Source organism: Letharia columbiana, assembly GCF_014066305.1.
Source record: "Letharia columbiana isolate WasteWater2 chromosome Unknown Sc0000061_s0, whole genome shotgun sequence".
Lineage (NCBI taxonomy): Eukaryota > Fungi > Ascomycota > Lecanoromycetes > Lecanorales > Parmeliaceae > Letharia > Letharia columbiana.
The window spans coordinates 119,164-138,937 of NW_023501105.1; the positions used below are offsets into that span (position 1 = coordinate 119,164).

At 50.3% G+C, this 19,774-nt stretch overlaps 6 protein-coding genes across 6 annotated transcripts; 3 read left to right on the forward strand and 3 right to left on the reverse strand.

The window, feature by feature from the left end:
• Nucleotides 1–379: 379 nt before the first annotated feature.
• HO173_011330 (uncharacterized protein) lies at nt 380–1,893 on the reverse strand (the record flags this gene model as incomplete). The annotated part of the gene is made up of 3 exons (XM_037313211.1): nt 380–1,266; nt 1,331–1,605; nt 1,700–1,893. The coding sequence occupies 3 exons, from the start codon at nt 1,891–1,893 to the stop codon at nt 380–382; spliced, it is 1,356 nt and encodes a 451-aa protein (XP_037159876.1).
• A 770-nt stretch (nt 1,894–2,663) lies between these two features.
• HO173_011331 (uncharacterized protein) lies at nt 2,664–4,712 on the reverse strand (the record flags this gene model as incomplete). Its single annotated transcript, XM_037313212.1, has 4 exons — nt 2,664–3,422; nt 3,470–3,615; nt 3,663–4,417; nt 4,474–4,712. 4 exons carry the CDS (start codon nt 4,710–4,712, stop codon nt 2,664–2,666), a joined length of 1,899 nt encoding a protein of 632 aa, XP_037159877.1.
• Nucleotides 4,713–5,193: 481 nt separating this feature from the next.
• Nucleotides 5,194–5,967, forward strand: HO173_011332 (uncharacterized protein; the record flags this gene model as incomplete). The annotated part of the gene is made up of 1 exon (XM_037313213.1): nt 5,194–5,967. One exon carries the CDS (start codon nt 5,194–5,196, stop codon nt 5,965–5,967), a length of 774 nt encoding a protein of 257 aa, XP_037159878.1.
• Nucleotides 5,968–6,011: 44 nt separating this feature from the next.
• Nucleotides 6,012–8,296, reverse strand: HO173_011333 (uncharacterized protein; the record flags this gene model as incomplete). The annotated part of the gene is made up of 4 exons (XM_037313214.1): nt 6,012–7,471; nt 7,519–7,901; nt 7,975–8,200; nt 8,257–8,296. The coding sequence occupies 4 exons, from the start codon at nt 8,294–8,296 to the stop codon at nt 6,012–6,014; spliced, it is 2,109 nt and encodes a 702-aa protein (XP_037159879.1).
• Nucleotides 8,297–9,107: 811 nt separating this feature from the next.
• Nucleotides 9,108–13,231, forward strand: HO173_011334 (uncharacterized protein; the record flags this gene model as incomplete). The annotated part of the gene is made up of 10 exons (XM_037313215.1): nt 9,108–9,629; nt 9,687–9,924; nt 9,985–10,047; nt 10,105–10,642; nt 11,089–11,191; nt 11,242–11,729; nt 11,807–12,210; nt 12,265–12,503; nt 12,556–13,083; nt 13,145–13,231. The coding sequence occupies 10 exons, from the start codon at nt 9,108–9,110 to the stop codon at nt 13,229–13,231; spliced, it is 3,210 nt and encodes a 1,069-aa protein (XP_037159880.1).
• Nucleotides 13,232–16,655: 3,424 nt separating this feature from the next.
• HO173_011335 (uncharacterized protein) lies at nt 16,656–19,712 on the forward strand (the record flags this gene model as incomplete). The annotated part of the gene is made up of 2 exons (XM_037313216.1): nt 16,656–16,691; nt 16,746–19,712. The coding sequence occupies 2 exons, from the start codon at nt 16,656–16,658 to the stop codon at nt 19,710–19,712; spliced, it is 3,003 nt and encodes a 1,000-aa protein (XP_037159881.1).
• Nucleotides 19,713–19,774: the final 62 nt, after the last annotated feature.

A 19,774-nucleotide genomic window follows, 5' to 3' on the forward strand; every position in this document is an offset into this window, starting at 1 on the left:
GGTCATGGCCTTGATGGTCCTTTCATTCGGTACCCATGTATCTGCTTGCTTTGACACTGCGTGTACAAAGCCGTACTGAAAGTATGAAAGTACCGGGTAAACCATTGCATGCGGGTATATATGACTATCTATTGTCTAGAAACCTGGCTCGTTTCTGCGCATCCCTCCATGCCTGCAAGTGTCCTCCAATTGAAAAGCGAGATTGAAAAGAAATGGGTATGATGCCACAAAGTTCCGCGAACATGAACTTTCTAAATATGGCTGAAAAGGCAGTCTTGAAAACGCCACCAACTCCATGCAGCACGAGTCATCTGCGTCCATACGCCCAAACCCACCTTTTCACCCTCCGTCAATCCTTATCATCACCCCTCGCCCCTCTTCATCTATCATTGCTCATCATGATCGGCAACGTCTCGAACACAACCTCATTCTTCTCATAATGCCCCACAAAACCCCCCTGCAACACCCTCTTCAGCCCCTGCAACCTCGTCAACTTCCACCACTTGTCAATCTTCATGACGCCGCCCTTGTGTATCCTCACCACCATCCTCGACCCATACCGTTTTCCCGTCTCATCGCTGATAGCGTTTTGATATCTGGGGCCGCGGGTCGGGTATTCGACGGAGTTCAAGATGTCTACGAAGTTTGTGCGGAGGGCTTTGCGGTCGGTTTTGCTAAGGTGATGGGTGCTGATCGAGGCAATGGATTGGAGGGAGTGGATTAGCTGGTCGGTGCGGCGGAAGGCGGGGTAGAGTCGGATGAGCTTGGGGACGCCGGGGGTTTCGTCGGGGTCGGACATGATTTCGCTGTCTGGGAAGTCGGCTAGGCTGTCCTCTTCCGGGTCGACTTGCTTGAAGGATTTCTCAAAGAGAAGAGCTATGTTCTCGCCGGCTGCTATTTGGACCGAGGGGAAAGAGGAAGTAATTTGTTCCGCGAACGCTTCGACTGCGTCTTCAGACTGAGGGGACATGTCGTCGATAAGGGTGCAGAGAAATCCCCATTCTTCGAGCGCAGCAGCCACAGGCTCAGGCTCGTCGGATGCGGAGATGGTGTACCCATCGCTCGTTATGATCTCAAGGAGGAAGTCCATGTTTTCGAGGATTTCGTCGTCGGAGGCGCCGCCGTAGAAGGTGCAGGTGCCGAGGGTGTGTATGGCGGCTGCTTTGCTGGCGGTAGAAGTAGAATGAGAGATCGCGCGTTTCAGGGGGGTGGAGGCGGCTTCGTAGATTAGATCAGAGGGGGAGGTCATGAGGGTCATGGCGAGAGCTACATATAAAAACAGGGTTAGCTTCATAGGGCACAATGGAGAGATGATGGAGGTTGGTGGTACCTTTCATAGCGAGTATTGTCTCCTTTTCCGTCTTCTCTTCCTTGATGCTTTTAAGAAAGGCAACCACAAGCTCTGCTTCCTTCCCACGGATTTCTTCTTCCGCATACTGCGCGGTCAAAATGTGTACGTAGGCCTTGTAGCACTTTTCTCTTCCCTGCACAGTGCTGCCCTTCCTGGCGAGTGTTTCCTCTATTCGGTCTGCGAGCTCAGGCCTCCATGCGTCTCCCGAGTGTTCTGTGCTGTCACCATTGAGGACCTCGTCGATGGAGCCAACACTACGCCCCTCGTTAACAACGATAATTCCATGTAGCACGAGAAGAGGAGCGTAGCCTCGCCCGAAAACGAGACAAATAGAAGAGACACTCTTACCTGAACGATGTCTCATCACTGAGCTCTCCCTCATCATCTGAGCCCGCCCTGCTGCTATTTCCCCTTATCCTACTCGCGGCGCGAGACGTCGCGGGCGAACTCGGCTTCGAGTTGGCCGGAGAGGATACTTTGGAGCGCGCCTTGCGAGACGTAGTCTTGCCGCTCTCGAGAGCTTGTCGGCGTAAATCGTGCATGCTCTAGAGCAGTTGCAACAGCTATGGAAAACTTCTTGTAACAACTAATGTATCTGATGGCGGTGAGGTTCCTTGGAAGTTTGTGTGCTATTTGAGATCAAGTATCAGGAATCTGGAGAGTTCTGAGGGCAGTAAATATAGTCGTAGTTCCATTAATGGCCTTTGTAGAGGGAGCTAGGGAAAAAGCTGTTGTGTCTGAACAACGCAAGTGAATGGTTGGGGAGAGGAATAATCGTGAAGCGAGTCTCTTCGAAGAGTCATCTGCTATTGTTCTTTGGTGTGTGGCGGCATGTAGGCGAAAATATTGCCGGGCCTACTAGCGTAAATTGTAGACGCCCCGTTCCCTCATGCTCGAGCTCGTCTTACTGTCAAAAACATCTTAAAGTAATTCGGTCTTATCGACGTCTCCAAGTTTCCGTGTTCATTGTCACAGGTACTCGGTGTTTGTAAAGGCTTCGGTGAGAAGTGCTCTCAGAGAAGCTGGAGGAACGCTCGGCTGACACTGATATACATCGAAATAGACTCCTATTTGGGAACATGAAAGCCTTGAGATGTTCTAAATGCCTGTGTTCAATGACTAACAATTCGATCCATATGCAGCGTCTCTCCTTTTGTTTCAAGTCCCCGGAAAACCCTGCGCCTCGCTAAAAATCAATCGTGTGTTTTTGAACCAACCCCTATCCCCGCTTTCCTTGCTTCCTATGCTTGGAAGAAACAAGTTGACAGTCTCTTCCCTCTCTCTATTCCGTGCTGGAGTCTCGCAAGGCCCCCTATATCTCAATGTCAATCCCCAAGTCCATGGAAGCGATGATCTCGTCGTCCATGTTGCGATTTCCAAGTATAGGCATGCCCGAAGCCGTGAACTTTTGGGCTGGGCTAGGAAATACGGGCTTTTTCGCCTCCACTTTAGGAGTCGTAACTGCAGCAGGGGTGGCAGAACGACTAACGTCGCGACTGCTGCCATTCTGGCGAGCAAGAAGCGGATTCAGAGCCTCTTTGGCATCGTGATGAGTCTTGGCGTAAGTCTTAACACGCGCAAAGGAATTTGGCATAGCCTCTCCACGCTGAACGGCTTCACGATTGATCCGGTCCGCCTTGCGCTCTGCGAGTTGAGCTTTGCGGACATTTTCCCGGTTTGCCTTGCGGTTGGCTTTGTTCAACTCAGCAAGGCGCTCCTGTTGGGTCGGTCCAGCAGGGACAACGGGTTTGGCCTTAGGGTCCACGAGGAATGTGCCGTATTTGAGCTTTGGTCCATCTAGGGCAGCTAGCTCGGCGTCGCACTTGGCAATCGCTGCTTCATCGCCTTTCACTTCGGCGGCGCGACGACGGGTGTTAATGCCATTACGCTCAAAGTAGGCGTCCTTTCTCTGCAAAGCACCTTGACGTTTTAGCTTCTCTGTGAGCTCTTCATCGGTGAATCGATGTTTGACGACCGCATCAAAATCTGCGAGCTTTGATATAAGGAACGATTTGGTAGGCAGCGTTTTCCCCGAGTCACTCATGGCGATTTTATGGTTTGCGACCTCAGCCTGTACGCGTTAGTATTGTGAGTATCGGGGCGGAGACCTCGACATACTTCTGTAGGTCTTGAATTCGAGATGGCCGCGAAGTGAATGTCCTTCATAGCTCCATCAATCATGAGTTGGATGTGTTGATTGGTAACGATCTTATTTCCGTTCGGTCTCTCTACGGCATAGTCGAAACTTTCTTTCTCCAAAATCCCTGAAACCATTAGTGGAGATCATGGCCAGACATGGAGTATATGGTACCTTTGATCAACATCAGATCATAGTTCATCTCACCACTGGCCTTTGGTTTCGATGGTAGACGGACATAGAAGTCCTTAACAGCCTCTCCAAACCCAGGGTAAAAGCAGTAGTCTGCGAGCAAACCGCGAGTCAAAGTCGCACGACGGACATCATTGTAGTCCGCGGGCTGCGTGTTGCGAAATTTGAAGTCGTCTACCTTAAGCTTCCCTTCATCCCACTCAACCTCGCTCTCTCCATCAGCATCGGCACTCGAATACCTATTTTCACTAGTGCTTCGTGCCCGGCGGTCTTTTCGATTCGCCCCATCACGTTTCCGCTGTTGATCTCGCAGGCTCTTCTCCTCGCGCTGACGCTTATATGCATCAATGGCCGCTGATGTTTCTCCAACTTTGCGTCCGCCGAGTGTAGTCTTCTGGCGGGAACTCTTTCTCGGACTGTCTTCAAGATCAGTGGTACCGATCTTGCGCTTCTTGTCGGCCAACTTCGTATCTGCGTTCCCGCGGGTTTGCAAAAGACGACGAAGATGCTGGTCTTGCTGATTGCGTTCGAGAATTTGAGCGCGATCTGCGAGGATCGACTCCCGCTCAATTTCGGAGAGGGCCATGATTTTCTTCTTGTCTTGCTCCGAATAGAACTTATTGTCGACTGGAAAGATGGGACCTCCGGCACCAGCGCCATGGGCTGGAGAGGCATCTGAGTCGGATTCAGACATTGGAGCAGATTGTAGAGAGTCCGGTGATCCAGGTGCGGAAGAGCTGGAGACATGCATAAACAATTTGTTGAGACTTTGAGTTCTTTTGTGATGACTTACGCTTCACCTTCGTCCTCGGACTCAGCCTTGCGTTTCTTCACAGTCTTGCTAGCACCTCCACGCTTGGCGGAAGCATTCGGGGTCAGACTGGATTGGTCTTTGGTATGTGGTGGAGAAAGCGCGATTGCAGGTAGGGGAGAGATAGCTTTGGCGACGGTAGGAGGTGCCTGTGTGGTCTCCTCATCGGAAGAATCATCACCTCCCGCAAGAGCAAGAAGTTCGGCATCGTCGACCTCCATCTCGGGCGCTAGGTGGGGTGTCAATTCAATAACGTATTGAAAAAGTGTGACGAAGCCCGCTTCGCCTGGGTAAATTGATGGATTCAAGCAGTCAAGTGTTGCAACAGCAGTAGGTTTGATGTGATCAAGCTGATTTTATAGATTTGTGGGTATTTGAAGTAAAAGTAGAAGTGTGGAATCAAATGGTGGTGCGTGTCGAGATCTCCAAAGGTTGTGACGAAGCTAAAGGATGAGAGGGGGCTGGTGTTTTCCCAAGTGTCGAATGCTTCGAGTTATTCACTTCCGTGAACAATATACTACTTTAACTTCCTTTGTGCCAAGACCTCAGCCGCTGTAAGCGCGCCGTCGGGTGAACTTCGGGTTTCCCAAGATGATGATGAGCTGGAGTTGAATGAAGAGATATATATCATGAGCAGCGACTCCGCTCTCAATAAATTTCTGCTTACACCTCCTACGTGATAAGCCCTAGTGACAGTACGCCATGAGCGTAGCAATTACCAGCCGATCATTCTTCGGTCAAGCTCTCCGCCGCCCAACTCCATTTCTCGATTTCCTCCTACCCAGCTTCACCATCCCCTCGTCTCGAACTCGCTATGCACCAATCACGACTTCCTCGGCCTCCCCAAACACCGAGCCATCGCCTTCATCCTTAAAGAGCTTCTCTTCAAACAAACGCCGGAAACCTCTCTCAAAGACACAGCGCGAGTTCCTCGACCGCGGCCTTCGAGTTAACCAAGCTGGCGAGCTCGCCGCAACTCTAATTTACACACACCAAACACCGCCCATAACTCGTGCCCATCCACATCTCCGGTCTTTAATGCACCGTATGTATTCCCAAGAAGCGGGCCACTTCTCCACCTTCAATGAGATGCTCGCGAAGCACCGCATAAGGCCAACGGCTATGTATCCTGTATGGTCTGCCGCTGCCTCTGTACTCGGCTGGGGCACGGGGCTGATGGGCAGGGAAGCAGCTATGGCTTGTACGGAGGCTGTGGAGACGGAGATTGGAGGACATTACAATGGGCAAGTGCGTGTATTGCTTGGTTGGGTGAAGGAAATGGAGGACAAAGGGGAGGAAGTGGGAGAAGAAGTGCGGGAGTTGGTATCAACCCTGAAGAGAATCCGGGATGAGGAGTTGGAGCATTTGGATGAGGCGGTCGGAGAGGGGGCGAGGGAGGCAAAACCCTATGAACTGCTGAACAGGGTTATTAGAAGTGGTTGTAAGGGAGCTATATGGATCAGTGAGAGGGTGTAGAGCTCCATCGATCGTTGATGGATATAGGACGCTGATTGGAAGCGCTATCCGCTTTCCGTGCCTAGTCTCGCCGCCACGCCAATGAAGTCTTCTGCGTTGACGATCTCTGTGCTTCCATACACTATTCTTCTCTTTGGACCTCCAGCCCCTTGCGCAGCACTTGTCCTGTGTGCCCAATCCTGCAGATTTCCATACTCGTCCATGCTCCCACCACCAACGGTGAAAACTATTGCCTCACTAAAGCCTTGTCTTCGTTGCCCAAAAGTCGCGTTTGAGCCAGGACCAGAATTACCCGGTCCGTTTTGTTGGCCTTGCCTAGACGAAGGCGCGCCGGGCATGGTGCCTCGTGCATTGGCAGAGCGAGGGTCGAAATAGAGATAGTCTTCAGTCTTGGCGATGGCGGACGAAGAAGCGGAAGCAGGGTCCATCAGAGACTCAACGATCTTGGTGATGGTGATGTCTTTATTTGCTGGGAGGAAGTTCTTGACTCCCGATATCAGGTTCTCGAAATTAGTGCCCAGGGCTCCAGCGCCAAGGCGGTCAGTCAGCCTATTGGAAATGGAAGAAAACCCACGGAAGATGTTGGAGTCTGAAGCAGGTTGTGTGGGTTGAGTGGGAGCTGAGGTCATCATAGTCATGCGGGTTTCGTCGCGGACTCTCTTGACATATGTGAGGGCAGTAATGTCGGCGCCTGCACGTGTGAGAGCTTCCTCGAAACGGTCCATTTCGGCACGAGAAATGTCCTGTTCGGTGCTTAAGAACCATATGATGAACAGACGTAGTTTGTCGAGGGGTTCTCTGCCTTTTTCGGCATCGTTCAGAAGTTCAAGCATTTGGGCTTTTGTTTGTTTGGTGATATTTTCTTCAATCTGGAAGAAATTATCTAGTTGCCTGGACTTGATTCCCTCAAGTAGTGCAGTCGCGATATTCATGTGCATGTCCAGGATGGCCTTTCGCTCGCGCAATTCAGGGAGTAGAGTGATCACAGCTTTGAGGTGGGATGCTGATGAACCTGTCTCGTTCAGATCATCAATAGAAGAAACACCAGTTTTCCGTGTCACCTCGGCTGCATCGTCTTTGTATTTTGTAAGCTCTGTATCGATGTCCTCGGCAACTTGTGGGAATGGGATCCCAGCATTTCGAGTCCAAAAAAAGTCGTTAGAATTCAGGTCATATGCCCTTCTCGTCTTGCCCTTGCTTGGATCCTCCGCATCGATCAGAGTCTCCACGGTGATTCGGTTAAGATGCATCTTCAAGACGTCGTGGACAAGAGATTGGTACGTCCAGGAATGCGAGAGCATGGGTATGAGGTCAACGTTGCGGTCTACAACGACGAGTACTGGCCTTGAGGACGAGGTGTTTGTAGCTGATGATGATCTTTGTCCCTGGTTGGAAAACAAGTTGTCTTTAGAGTTCAGAACATGATCTCTGAGCTTGCGGTCTAGTTTTGCAGCTATCATCTCTGCTGGACCGCCTCGAGGACTTCGAATAATTGGTATGGAGCCTAGGACACTGTGAACAAATTTCCAGACGGACATCAGGGCGAAGTACCCATAGTGACCACGACGCTGAATAGACCGCTGACGGTTTTGTCTACTAGCACGTCTATCTCCTCATCTGTAGCCTTTGGACTATTCAAAGCCCAGTATGTATCTTTCCCCATTCCTAAGCTAAACAAATCTGGCTCGCTCACGATGAAGTTCAGGTACTGGTCATACATTTGACACACGCTTTCAGCTGTGCCTGATTCTGCGATTTGTGATGCGAAATCTTCCATCAATGGCCTGGGTATCGAAGAAAGAAAGTTGATGTATGCATCTGCATACAGACTTTTGGCAAGATCGGAATTAATGTTATTGAGATTGGCCGTAGTAGGCTCGAGGAGATAAAGGACTGGAACATCGGGTATAGGATGACGCTGTGCATTGATGTTTCTAGGGACCGAGTTAGCTATGCTCTTTGTTAAGCTCACGTCTATCCGCAATTGCCAATCCAGGGTATACCAACAGATGTATTGTAACGCCAAATCCCCGTAGGTCATTCACCCTGAGAACACTGCTTATTATATCTCGGCCTAGGTCGTCAAACACGAGGACTTTCCATATAGGATCTCCGTCAGAATTCAGAACAGGAGTTGACTGAGGAATGAGGCCATTGGCGGCAGCTGGATCATGGCCATTGGTAGACGTAGAGAAGGGCAGATGGTTGAGGTTAAGTATCTTGCCCAGAGACGCTGGAAGTAAGTCAGCGACAAAGCTCTCGTGGCAGCTTAAGCATTGGAAGGCCTACCTACTTGCCGGTCTCGAAGCGTTTGCGGGTGTGCAACCATGTTCAGAGGAAATTTCTTATTCTGAGAAAGGTAGGCACATAATAGAGGCAAAAGTCTTAGACTTAAACAACTTTCGATTGCTTCAGCATCATGATAACACCCTAACCATAAGTGAAGGTGGCTTCACAGCATCGTGGTCGTGGAATGTTACCGCAGAAGCTTAGGGCTAAGACTAGCGCTTCACGTAATAAAACATGTGCAACGTCGCGATCTTTTCCTCCTCCGCACCTCACTTACAACTCCATCTCTCACCACTCGACTCCATCGATGAGCGACATAGACTGCTCATTAAATGGTTTAAGCATTATCAAGTATTGATTGGACGGGTCTTCACGCATTCTGGAGTAGGGTGAAGGCTGTGTTAGGTGGACGTGGTGAGGTACTTCGGTTGAGGGGTGGATTTTCTTCCCACCGAATCTTTTCGGTATCTTCAAGCAGCTCTCTATGACTGGCGTTAAGTACCATGGTACCTCGAAGTACTCGATTTGAATTGTCTATTGTGACACAGAATTGACGGACTCGAATATCCATCAAGTCAACACCTAATCTCTACTTTCCCAGCTATTCTTCTCTACGTCCACGCCAATGACAACGGCATAGCTACGGCCGGTTCATCACAGCCAAGAAACGTCCCAAAAACCGTCAGATCCTGAAAGCAAAATCTTCCGACAGAGCAGGCACCCGCCGTACAAGTATTCACGAAAAATCTTACCACGCCTTACCAGATCGGTCATAGCTACATGCCTAGTGCCGGAGTTTGAAGAGGTTAAACCCCGCTAAGGCTGAGCATCTTTATCGTTTGGAGAGCGTAATGGATCCACGACAGCAGGGCCAGGATTATGGAGGAAACAATGCTTCGAGAGCAGGAGGGAACTATGGTTTCAATAGTGGCCAAAATGATCCTTTCAATTCTTTCGTTCATACCGATAATGAATCTGCCTTTGATTCGTCTTGGAATCCTCAAGCATATCCTGCACAGCAGCAGCCAATCAATGGCTTCGATCACGGAAACCAGCAATGGCAACAGAATCCTTACCAGTCTCCCAATTCGCTTCCCATGCCCAACTATGGAGGCCAACCAAGCGATTACGACCAGATATACTCAAGGAATCCCGCATCTTTCAGCTATTCTGGCTTCGACCCCAACACGAGCCACGCATTTTCTGCCTCTCCATTCGACAGTGCTTTGAACTATGGTCAGATGCCATTGAACAGTGGCACTCCGTATGACTACTCCGCCCCCCCAGCGTACTCGCAGCATAACGAGACAATATCCCCTCAAGCGCTGCAGAACTATCCATTCCCATCAACAAAGACTGAGGAACCGCGTCAGGTATGTTGCACACTTGCAGAAACCTCGATCAAAAGGGCCCAGGCTGACATCCGTTAGCCTCAGCACTCACAGCATGGCTCCACCATGCCCATACGGCGAGCTTCTGTGACAGGAGTCCCTGCTCCCAACCACCAAGAGTGGATCAATCTCGCGTCCGCGACGCCACCTTCTACCATTTTCCTCGAGGGTTTACATATCAGGCCTACTCAGAAGCTTTCGACCGCCACTAAGTCCACACACCTCAATGGCTTTACATTTGTGGGCAGTAGTACGCTACCGCGCAGCACAACTAAAGGTGAGCGAAACAGGACTGGTCGATCTCCATTCAACATGAGTTTTCTGACATGATATGCAGCCACCGTACCTCGCTTCAAGAGAAGAAAGTCTTTGAGGGAGCTCAGACGTCTGCTCGAATTAGGTTAGTGCTAATCGTTGTCAACGTGTACCAAGATCTCATTGCTGACATTGATTACAGAGAAAGGAAAAGACCCCTGGCCTCGAGATCGGGAGCCTGTTCTGAAGAAGCTCAAGACCGCAGAGACAAAGATGTTCGGTCCACGTACTCCTGCAGCTTCCACGCATGCGCATAATGGATCCGTAGCCGAGTCTATGTCCCCTTCAGAATCTTCGGAGTCTGAATCTGAGGACGAATCGGAATACTATTCGGAGTCTGAAGAAGTAACTGAGCCGGAGGAACCTTCGCCGCTTCCCGCGAATCGCCCGGCAGATCCCAGCAAAGCGATAGAGTACGACGTCATCAAAGCCGTTTGGGCCAGAAAGAATGTAGGCCTTTCCGGCACTGTGATACGCACCGCCCTCGGTGAGTATTGGAACATATTCAAAACTATTCGCGACAAATGGAAGGCAAAAACTACGTCTCTGCAGCAAGCAATTGAGAAGAAAGACCAGGCCAGCATCAAGACGTATGAGCGTCGAGTTGTCGAATCACGGCGCCTCCTAGAATCATGCATCAGTCTGACTCTCAAGCACAGTCATCCGGACATCATTGAAAAGTACGTGTATTTCCTATTGAGCTTCTTCTTCTCGCTGTCGCACACTCTACCAGAAAGTCTTGATCTGCTGTGATAGTCAGATGTAGGCGAGCGGCAAAAGACGTCCTGACAGGGCAGTCAGCCATCTTCAATGCCTCATGAGTGGGACTCAATGAGCGACACTTCATGAGCTTGCTGCCCAATCGGTCGTGTATGGAGAGAGCTTTTCGCCCAGCACCAAACTCAATTTTTTTGTAATAGACCAATGGAAATTGGCGTGAATTTTGAGATTGTTGCCCGCTTTGCGTGCGTTGATAGCTATTAAGATGGTACCGTCGTGGGTGCTTGCAGTAGCTCGATAATTACGCACGACCAAGATTATCATCAGACTGGTCTAAGCATGTTCACGCCTTCACAAATACATACATAGACTGCCTCACAAGAATTGGAGACTAACGTCTCCATAGACTAGGCGAAAATCCTGCCCTACTAGTTGTGTTCTATCAATTCCTCGCAGACCGATTTAAGGATAGTGAATATACTGGGAGCTTCATCGCCAGCATCCTCGAGGTCAGTCTAATCATTGGTCTCAAGCGACGAATTTTGCTCATGCTTACTAGCTCATGACGCGATGCACTACAATCGATCAGTCGATCTTGGAATTGACAAAGATAGAAAAAGTGCTCCCTAGACTGATCAAAAGAGGAGACGACCAAGGGAAAAGGTTTGCGCAGAAAGTTCTAGACAATGCTGCAGATGTCTCGAAGCAGAAGACTGCAGATGATAAGTCAGCGCTGGGCCAGGAAACGAATGGAAAGCTACTGGGTGAAGGAGCAAGGAATTCTAGCTCCAACGAGACCAAAAATGCACGGCCAATCGATGCCAAGAAGGGCGAAAAGGGTGTCGCGAGCAAAACAGCCTCTGAAGCTCGCCAACCATCAACAAAGGTCGACGCAAAGGCAGGGGCAAAGCTGCCATCAGCCGATGTGTCTTCCACGAAGGCGAAATCCCATACTGTTACTGCTAAACCTTCTGGCTTCTTCTCGAGTTTGCAGTCGGCATCAAAGAAGCCAGGTACCTCTTCGAAGCTGAAAGATAGCAAGCCTAGGTAAGCTCACTATCGATTTCAATGCGCTGATCCGGTGATCTGTATTGCTGCCTAAACTTTTTCTGACACATCGACAGTACCGGCTCCGAGATTAAATCTGAGCTCGCCTCAGAGCCTCCGAAACCGACTTTTTCATTTGCTGCAACGATGGCGAATCTCAATAAACAAGCAGAGGCCGCACCCGTGAAATCCGAGGAGACTCGAAAACCAGAAACGCCAGAAGAAAAGCAAAAACGACTCCGCAAAGAACAGCGCCGCAAACTCAGGGTCTCTTTCAAAGATGATGATCTAGTCCAAATACGAGAGTTCGTGCATGACCCGGATGAGGAACTTGGTCACGAAGACAGCCAAGTCCGCGATGTCGGCGATAGTAGAGGAGAAGGTCAAATGTTGAAGATGCACAGAGATCTTGATCTTATGGATGAGGACGAGGACTATGAGCCTCCCGACGAAGTGCTACCAGATTGGGTCACTCCTAAAGGTGATTTGCAAAGCTCATTTTGCATAGAACATTTATTCTGACTTTGATATACAGAGGTCGACTTCAGCGTCATCGATCCTAGCGAACTAGCTCGAAATTATACCAGCCGTGGCGGGAAAGCTGAAGTAAAGAGCGATGAGCGGACGGCCCAGGAGCAACGGGAGTTTTCTACCCTCATGGTCATCTATACAACCCCATCGGATATTCCATCTTCACCTCGAGAACCCTCAGATCCCTTTACTGGCGACACCTTAATGGAAGACAGCTTTGGAACGCCGGTTGAACAGACCAAGGTGTGTCCTTTTTGATTGCAAAGTATATCCGTATTGCTTACAAGTAGTCCAGACACGCGAAGCCCAGTATCTTGCAGGAGAGAACCGTCAAGCAGTCGCTGCTCAGCCGCCAACGCCTGATATATCTGCCCTTTTTCGCATTCTGAGTAGTCAACAGCAAGCTCCGGCGCCGCAGCCACAACCACCGCCAGCCGCACCTGCTGCTTCAACAGGCCTTGAGGCCATCTTTGCGCAGTTTGCAAATGCCAACAATCAGCAAAAGACTCCGCAAATGCAAGTCCCTCAGCCTGTGCAACAGCCGGCGCCTGGCTTCAATCTACAGGCAGCTCTGGCGAATATGACGCAGCCAAGCCAGTACGGGGCACCTCAACCAGCCCCTGTACCCGATTTGCAAGCCATACTAGCCGGTTTAGGTAGTGGGCAGCCGGCACCACTGGCGCCGCAAACGCAAGGCTACGGGTATCCCAACTCATACCAGAACGACAATGATCGCAAGCGTCAGTACGAGCAAGACGACGGCGATTATGGCTACGGCAAAGGCAAGAGACCTCGACAAGGGGTCGGTCAGGGCAAGAAGCCAGTACGTCCTCTCAACTCTGTGACCCCGGTCAATTGATAATTTGATACTGACCGTCCACTAGTATTACGGTCCACCTCGACTTCCTTGCAAATTTTTCCAAGAAGGCAAATGTCGAAAGGGGGATGAGTGCACCTTTCTACATGAATGATTACGGACCTTTGTCACCACTTTCTAGAATTCTGATCCTACATTGGCCAGCATCATTTTAGCATTTTCGCTGCATAGCGGTCGGCGTTTCTAGGCTCCGGCCCGGGAGCTCACATTAGCGGCATAGTGGCATCCTCCACTTCAAGGCTTCTTCATTTTTTTCATTATTGTTCCACCGAGGACAACTGTTTTGAGCTGGCATTTTACCAAGCTCTGTACCCTTTGTATCATAGCCAAGTCAAGAGAACCTTTGCTGCATCAACGCGTGCTTCGCTTTTTCTCCTGGATAATCTATTTGTGTGGGGAGATTTGACGTAGACCTGTCCAAATTAACTCATTCAGTCAACAATGTCCCATTTCGATGTCAACTCTAAGTTGAGTGACTCTATTACGCATCTGATCGTAGTATGTGGCCACGCCATATGGCTTGGCGGGCCAACGAGTGGGCGAGACGAGTCTGAGTGGTATTTTCATTCCCAATTTCTATCATCCGGCTATTCCCCTGACTCCTACAACAAGCGTTTGCCGCTATTCCACTGAATCAACTCGCTCGTACCGTCTTTACTAACTCAGTTTCGGCAGGGCGATCGAGTCATTTCAAAGTGGCGAAACACCAACTTTTATGGGGCATATCAAAGCTGGGCTGAAAGCGTTGAAGGAGGAGTCGAGCTCGCTGCTGGTGTTCTCTGGGTGACTTAAATTCCGCAGCGATGTCCTCGAAGATTGGCTGAGAAGCGGTAGCGGTGCCACTAAGCAGAACAGAACGCCGTTGAGTGAGGGTGAATCATACTTGGTACATCCTCTCCGAGCTCAAGCTCACAGCCGGTTGCCTCGTGTTGATGTCCTGCTGTCCTTGACAACATGTTCCTTTGCCTTCCTTCATCGAACGGTCAGGAAACATCCAGAAGAACGATTTACTCCACTGACAGTTTCCGATCCCAGGACCTCGCATACCGCCTCTCGCCCCAACATCACGAGCGCATATCGGCAGAAATCCACGCAACAGACTCCTACCAAAACCTTCTCTTCTCCATCCTTCACTTCCACACCCTCACTTCCAATTACCCCACCCAGATAACGCTCATATCTCACGCCTTCAAACGCGCGCGCTTTCTCGAGTTGCACTGTCGTGCTATACGCTGGCCCCTGTCCAGATTCACATATATTGGCATCGATCCGCCGGAAGATGTGACGCCAAGATGTGTGCTGGATCAGGGAGAGAGGGAGAGAGGTTATGGAGTTTGGGAACGTGATTTGTATGGAGTGGGTAGCGTGCTTGGGGCGAAGAGGGAGATGAGAGGGTGGGAGCATAGTGCATTCGAGGCGGTGGGAAAAGGGAAGGAGGAGAGTGTAGACGGGCTGTTGGAGTGGAAGGGTGGTGCAGATGGGAAAGAGGTCTATGAGGGAAGACTGCCATGGGACAGAGAGGTCCTGTGAAGGCCATGATAGGCACATATTCCGCTATAGAATCCTAACAGTATCACACTACATCATCCTCACATACCAAGCCTCTCACATCGTTACACTGCTGTTAAGCTATTCTGCTGACTAATTAATCTGCTCCTCTTCACGTCACTTGCCACAAACAAGCAAAGACAGAAATGCAGTCGGTGATTCCAAAGCTCAGTGGTGATCTCGTATACCACAGGTCATCTGACGAGCCAAATAACGAGAGACGCAGAGACCCATCCTCGATAAGCGATACCTGTCCTCGAGATGACATTGCACCTGAGCCAAATTCTACCTCGAGGCGCATCTTCCCGAGGTAAAGATAGAGCGAGAAAACTGCTTTGGTCCACGGGGAGCTCAGTGCCGACGAGTCTTAAGGCACTTGGGCGGTTGCATGGGCGTACATGTAAAAGTCATGCAGAGGTGCAATCCCAAAGTTTCGAAGTTTTAAAGCCTCAGGAGTGCGCGGCCAGAAAACCGCTACGATTGTAAGGAAATGGACCTCAAGTAGCGTCCTTTTGAGTGAAGGAGAGATGCGTTGCGTCGGTCGAATACTCTATGTTTAGGGGTTTTTGGAGGTGAATGACCAACTTGTTCTGGATGATGCCCACAAAAGTGTGCAAGGATGAAAAAATCTGAGGTCTTAGCATTGTCACTTCTATTTCCGACAACTTGTGTGATTGCAGGACAGGGCTCCGGGATCGTAGTGAAAGTTGGGGGTTTTCTTGGGAGTTTGGCCTGCTTATTCTCCCCTTTTATGCACCACTTTTGTTCGATTCTCTTGGCTAGACATCAAAAGAGCTTCCGGTCAGATCAATCATGCTTTCCTTTGCTTACTGTGACTGAGAGTATTTCATCTTCGAGGTCATACATTCCCAAGTTTCTCATAGATTGTCATTACTGCAGTGGTGCCACCATTGCCAAGCAAGATGACAGTTTTTCATAAGAAAATGGGATTGGAATTGCGCTTGTAAAACTGCATTGCATATATGCCATCCACAACTCGTTCCTCCCTCAACATTGAGGCCAAGCACACCCGGCCCCGCCAGGGCCAGATGCAGCAGGCGCGCCACAAGCAAATGATTCGTAGACTACGATCATCACAAAATGCTTGACTGATACATCAGTCAATCAGTACACCTACACGTCCTCAAGAAAATCCTTGCTCTTGGATCTACTTCTATCTCAAAGGTCGGATCGTTGACTTCCACGGAGAAAGATGATTGCCTTCGAGTTCTTGACATCGCTCTCACGCTATGAGATGCTGGTGTGGTAAAGAAGGCATACATGTTGTTGCTATTGCTGTTTGGGGCGGTCGTATTCTGAATGTTTAAGTCGATTTCTTCTAGAGTCTAGCAACATGAGACCATCCCATTCTGATTCGGAAACAGCCACTGCACTTCCTACCTAGAATCGATGCTCAAGTCGTTGAGTGCCTCTGCTAAGCCTGTATATCTGGTTTTCTGTGGAATACGCTATCATTCCGAAAGATCTCTCGCGGACATACTCGTTCATATGCCATTTCGGTCCATGCAACTGTCTTCTGGCTGTTCCCCGCAGAAAGCGTGTGCCTTTGTCATTCTGCGTTGTCTTGCAATTCTTATTATAGATGGCGGCCTAGTATCGGGCAAGTACACAATGGAGGTAGACTAGTATCAAAGTCCTCTCTCGACTTATGCTTCAATAGTAGCTACCAGTGATTCAAGAGACAGGAACTGACTTGCATAATCTCGAATTTCCCTAGCGTGTCGGAGGAAGTCGGGCGGACTTTAGAAAAGGCTGATCCTCCGGCTTGGCATGCGGGCCATACGAGCATGTCCATGTTTACTCTTGAGGACATTATTGTCTGCAAACCGGTTTTTTCTCCTGAGCTGCGTTGTACCAAAAATGCCTCAAATCAGCTTCCCCCTACTGGCAATTCCCAAAGCCTACCCTTGATATATGATCGCAAACCCTGTATTGCAAGAGAAACCACCATGGCGGGCATGGAGCAGCTCGAGATACATAGCAAGGTGAGGAGGGATTGGATATGTACCCTCAGCCTCTGCTGATTATCACTCATTTAGTCATACCTTGTCCGCTGGGTTAATGTCAAATCCGAGCATACAATCTCCTGGAGTATTCGGCCGGACAAGAAATCTATCAATTTCGGCATCTTCAAGCACCCTGGCTCTGGCCAGGCTCCTACCCCAAACCTTCCATCATCTACCTTCGAGCCACCGCCCACCCCAAGCGTTCGTCCCGAAGATGCGCTCCAGGAAGCTCATTTATCTAAGAACTCATCATCCACCGCAACCGAGAAGCTGAAGAGTATAGGACTCAAGCCAGTGTCTTGGTATGGAACATGCGAAGCGAACAGAGTATCGACAGGAACATATGACGTACCCCAAAACGAAGGGGCGATGTACGCTCTGGTCTTCGATAATACCTTTGCCAAATCATTCGCCAAGTCGGCAACTTTCGTCTTGTTAACATACCCCACCGGTTCTCCTCCACAGTCGAATTCCCACATACATCACGTACAAGGGGGATCTGCCGAGAGCGTGACAAGCCTTAAAGATACCTCGAACGCTAGGAAAGTACCTATGAAGCGCGAGTCCTCGGGTCCTGCCACCCAGAATGGCTCGTCCAATTCAGCAGCCCAGCAAGGTTCAGACGAGTGTAAATACAAACGTCAGCGAGAAGGTCACAGCGGATCAGGCTCAAACTTCTTCACTGGAGTGCTGCAGAAGAAACGCCGTAAGAAGAACCAGGGTTGGGCGCGCAGATTTTTCTCTCTGGACTACACATCCTCTACTCTCTCGTACTACCAGAATCGCAGAACACAGGCAGTGAGAGGGGCAGTGCCTTTGTCGATGGCTGCAATAGGAGCCAACGCCAAGACCAGACAGATCAGTATCGATTCAGGAGCCGAAATATGGCACCTCAAGGCTGGTAACCAAAAAGACTTCGACGCATGGAAACGGGCCTTGGAGCTTGCAAGATCATGTGCAAGTCCCACCACGCCGGCGTCTGCAACACGATTAGATATGGATGGGAGAAGTACATCAGCCGCGCGCACCAGTCCAGAGGAAGAACGGCATTGGGCGAAGGTCGAAGATCTGGTGGCTAAAGTAAGAGAATCGCGAGACGCTGCCAAATCATTGGCCATAGATACGGATCCGAAGTACCTACCCCAGACTCAGACGCACACGCCTATTGATCCAGCACTTGGCCGAGTAGACTCGGCCCCAATCTCCGCAGCGTCGAGTACCAGTGGAAGCCCTGCCGAACAGAGCTTGCCTAGTGGGTATTTTGCCGAGGGCGATCGGAGGCCTTTCTGGAAACGCAAGCCAACTACTGATAAGCCAATGCCGGGAATGTATCGAAGTGTATCGGCAACGCCTTCGACGCCGTCAGTAAAAGTATCTCGTCCGACTCCAATCAGGACATCTTCTTTCGGGAAAACCCTACAGAGTCATCTGGAAGAGGAGAGTGTGCACGACCGATGCTTATCACTTCTCCGCGATCTTGATTCGATCGTGGCAAATTTTAGCCGTCTCATCGCAGAGACCAAGCAGCGCCGCGCGCCAGTGATCCCTCCTACCACCTCTCGACAGAGCATAGACACCCAAGGGGATGATGAGTTCTTCGACGCCGAAGGAGGCAATGTTTCGCTATTGCTGGATATCCATCATGAAACTGAAGAGGAAGGCGAAGAGGCAGACCGTGGTTTTGCCACCGACGAAGACTCGGCCTCTGCCAGCGATGTCGATGAGCCTACCGTCCCAGGCCAGCACAGCGCAGAATCGGGGAAAGCTACACCAGCATTCCCTTCAAAACCAAAGTCTTTAACACCTCTCCCAGCGCAGTGGGTCAAGCGTAGAAATGCCGTAACTGCTCCTACCGGCACTCCACCCAGCCTGGTCTCCTTCATGCGCAAAAATGTTGGCAAAGACCTTTCCACGATATCAATGCCAGTCACCGCAAATGAACCGATATCCGCTCTTCAACGCTTCGCTGAAGTTGTCGAGTACTCCACTCTCTTAGACGACGCTGCAAACAAGCCTAGATCGAGTATCGAACGTCTGATCTACGTAACAGCTTTCGCCGTCTCGAATCTTTCCAGTATCCGTGTCAAAGAACGTGCTATCCGCAAACCCTTCAATCCTATGCTTGGTGAAACGTTCGAGCTTGTACGCGAAGATCGTGGATTACGATTTCTCGCAGAGAAGGTCTCCCATCGCCCGGTGCGCATGGCTTACCAAGCCGAGAGCGAACATTGGACGCTCACTCAGTCTCCCTTACCTACACAGAAGTTCTGGGGCAAATCCGCAGAGCTGATCACAGAGGGTAAGGTTCGTGTCATCTTGCATTCAACGGGCGACAGATTCAGCTGGGCCCCTGGATCGAGCTTTCTCCGCAACATTATTGCAGGCGAGAAATACGTTGAGCCTGTAGGAAACATGACCATTGTCAACGAAGCTACGGGGGAAAAAGCAGTCATTACTTTCAAAACCAAGGGCATGTTCTCCGGCCGCAGTGAGGATGTCGCTGTCCAGACCTACGATTCCTATGGCGACGAGCAACCTCTTGGCTTGGTTGGAAAGTGGACTTCTTCCCTGACCGCCACAGAGAATGGCAACTCTAGGACGAGTGAACCTCCGATCTGGAGTGCTGCTGAGCTAGTTCCGGACGCCGCAAAACGCTATGGTTTCACCACTTTCGCTGCATCCCTGAACGAGATCACGCCCATTGAGAAGGGGAAATTGCCGCCTACTGATAGCAGACTTCGACCAGATCAGCGTGCAGCTGAAGATGGCGACTTCGATGAAGCTGAGGTGCTGAAGGGAAAGCTGGAAGAAGCGCAGAGAAAGAGGAGGAGGACCATGGAGGATGAGGGTAGTTCTTGGACGCCCAAATGGTTTGAAAAGGTTGAGGGTGGCGATGGGAGTGGAGAGGAGGTGTGGGTTGCGAGGGCTGGGCAGGACGATTATTGGGAGAAGCGAAAGAACAGTGAATGGGAAGAGGTAGAGAAGATTTTCGATTTGTGACGCCCCAACTTGGCTTTGATGGAGCATGTAAGATAACATTACAGTGACGTGTAATAAAATGT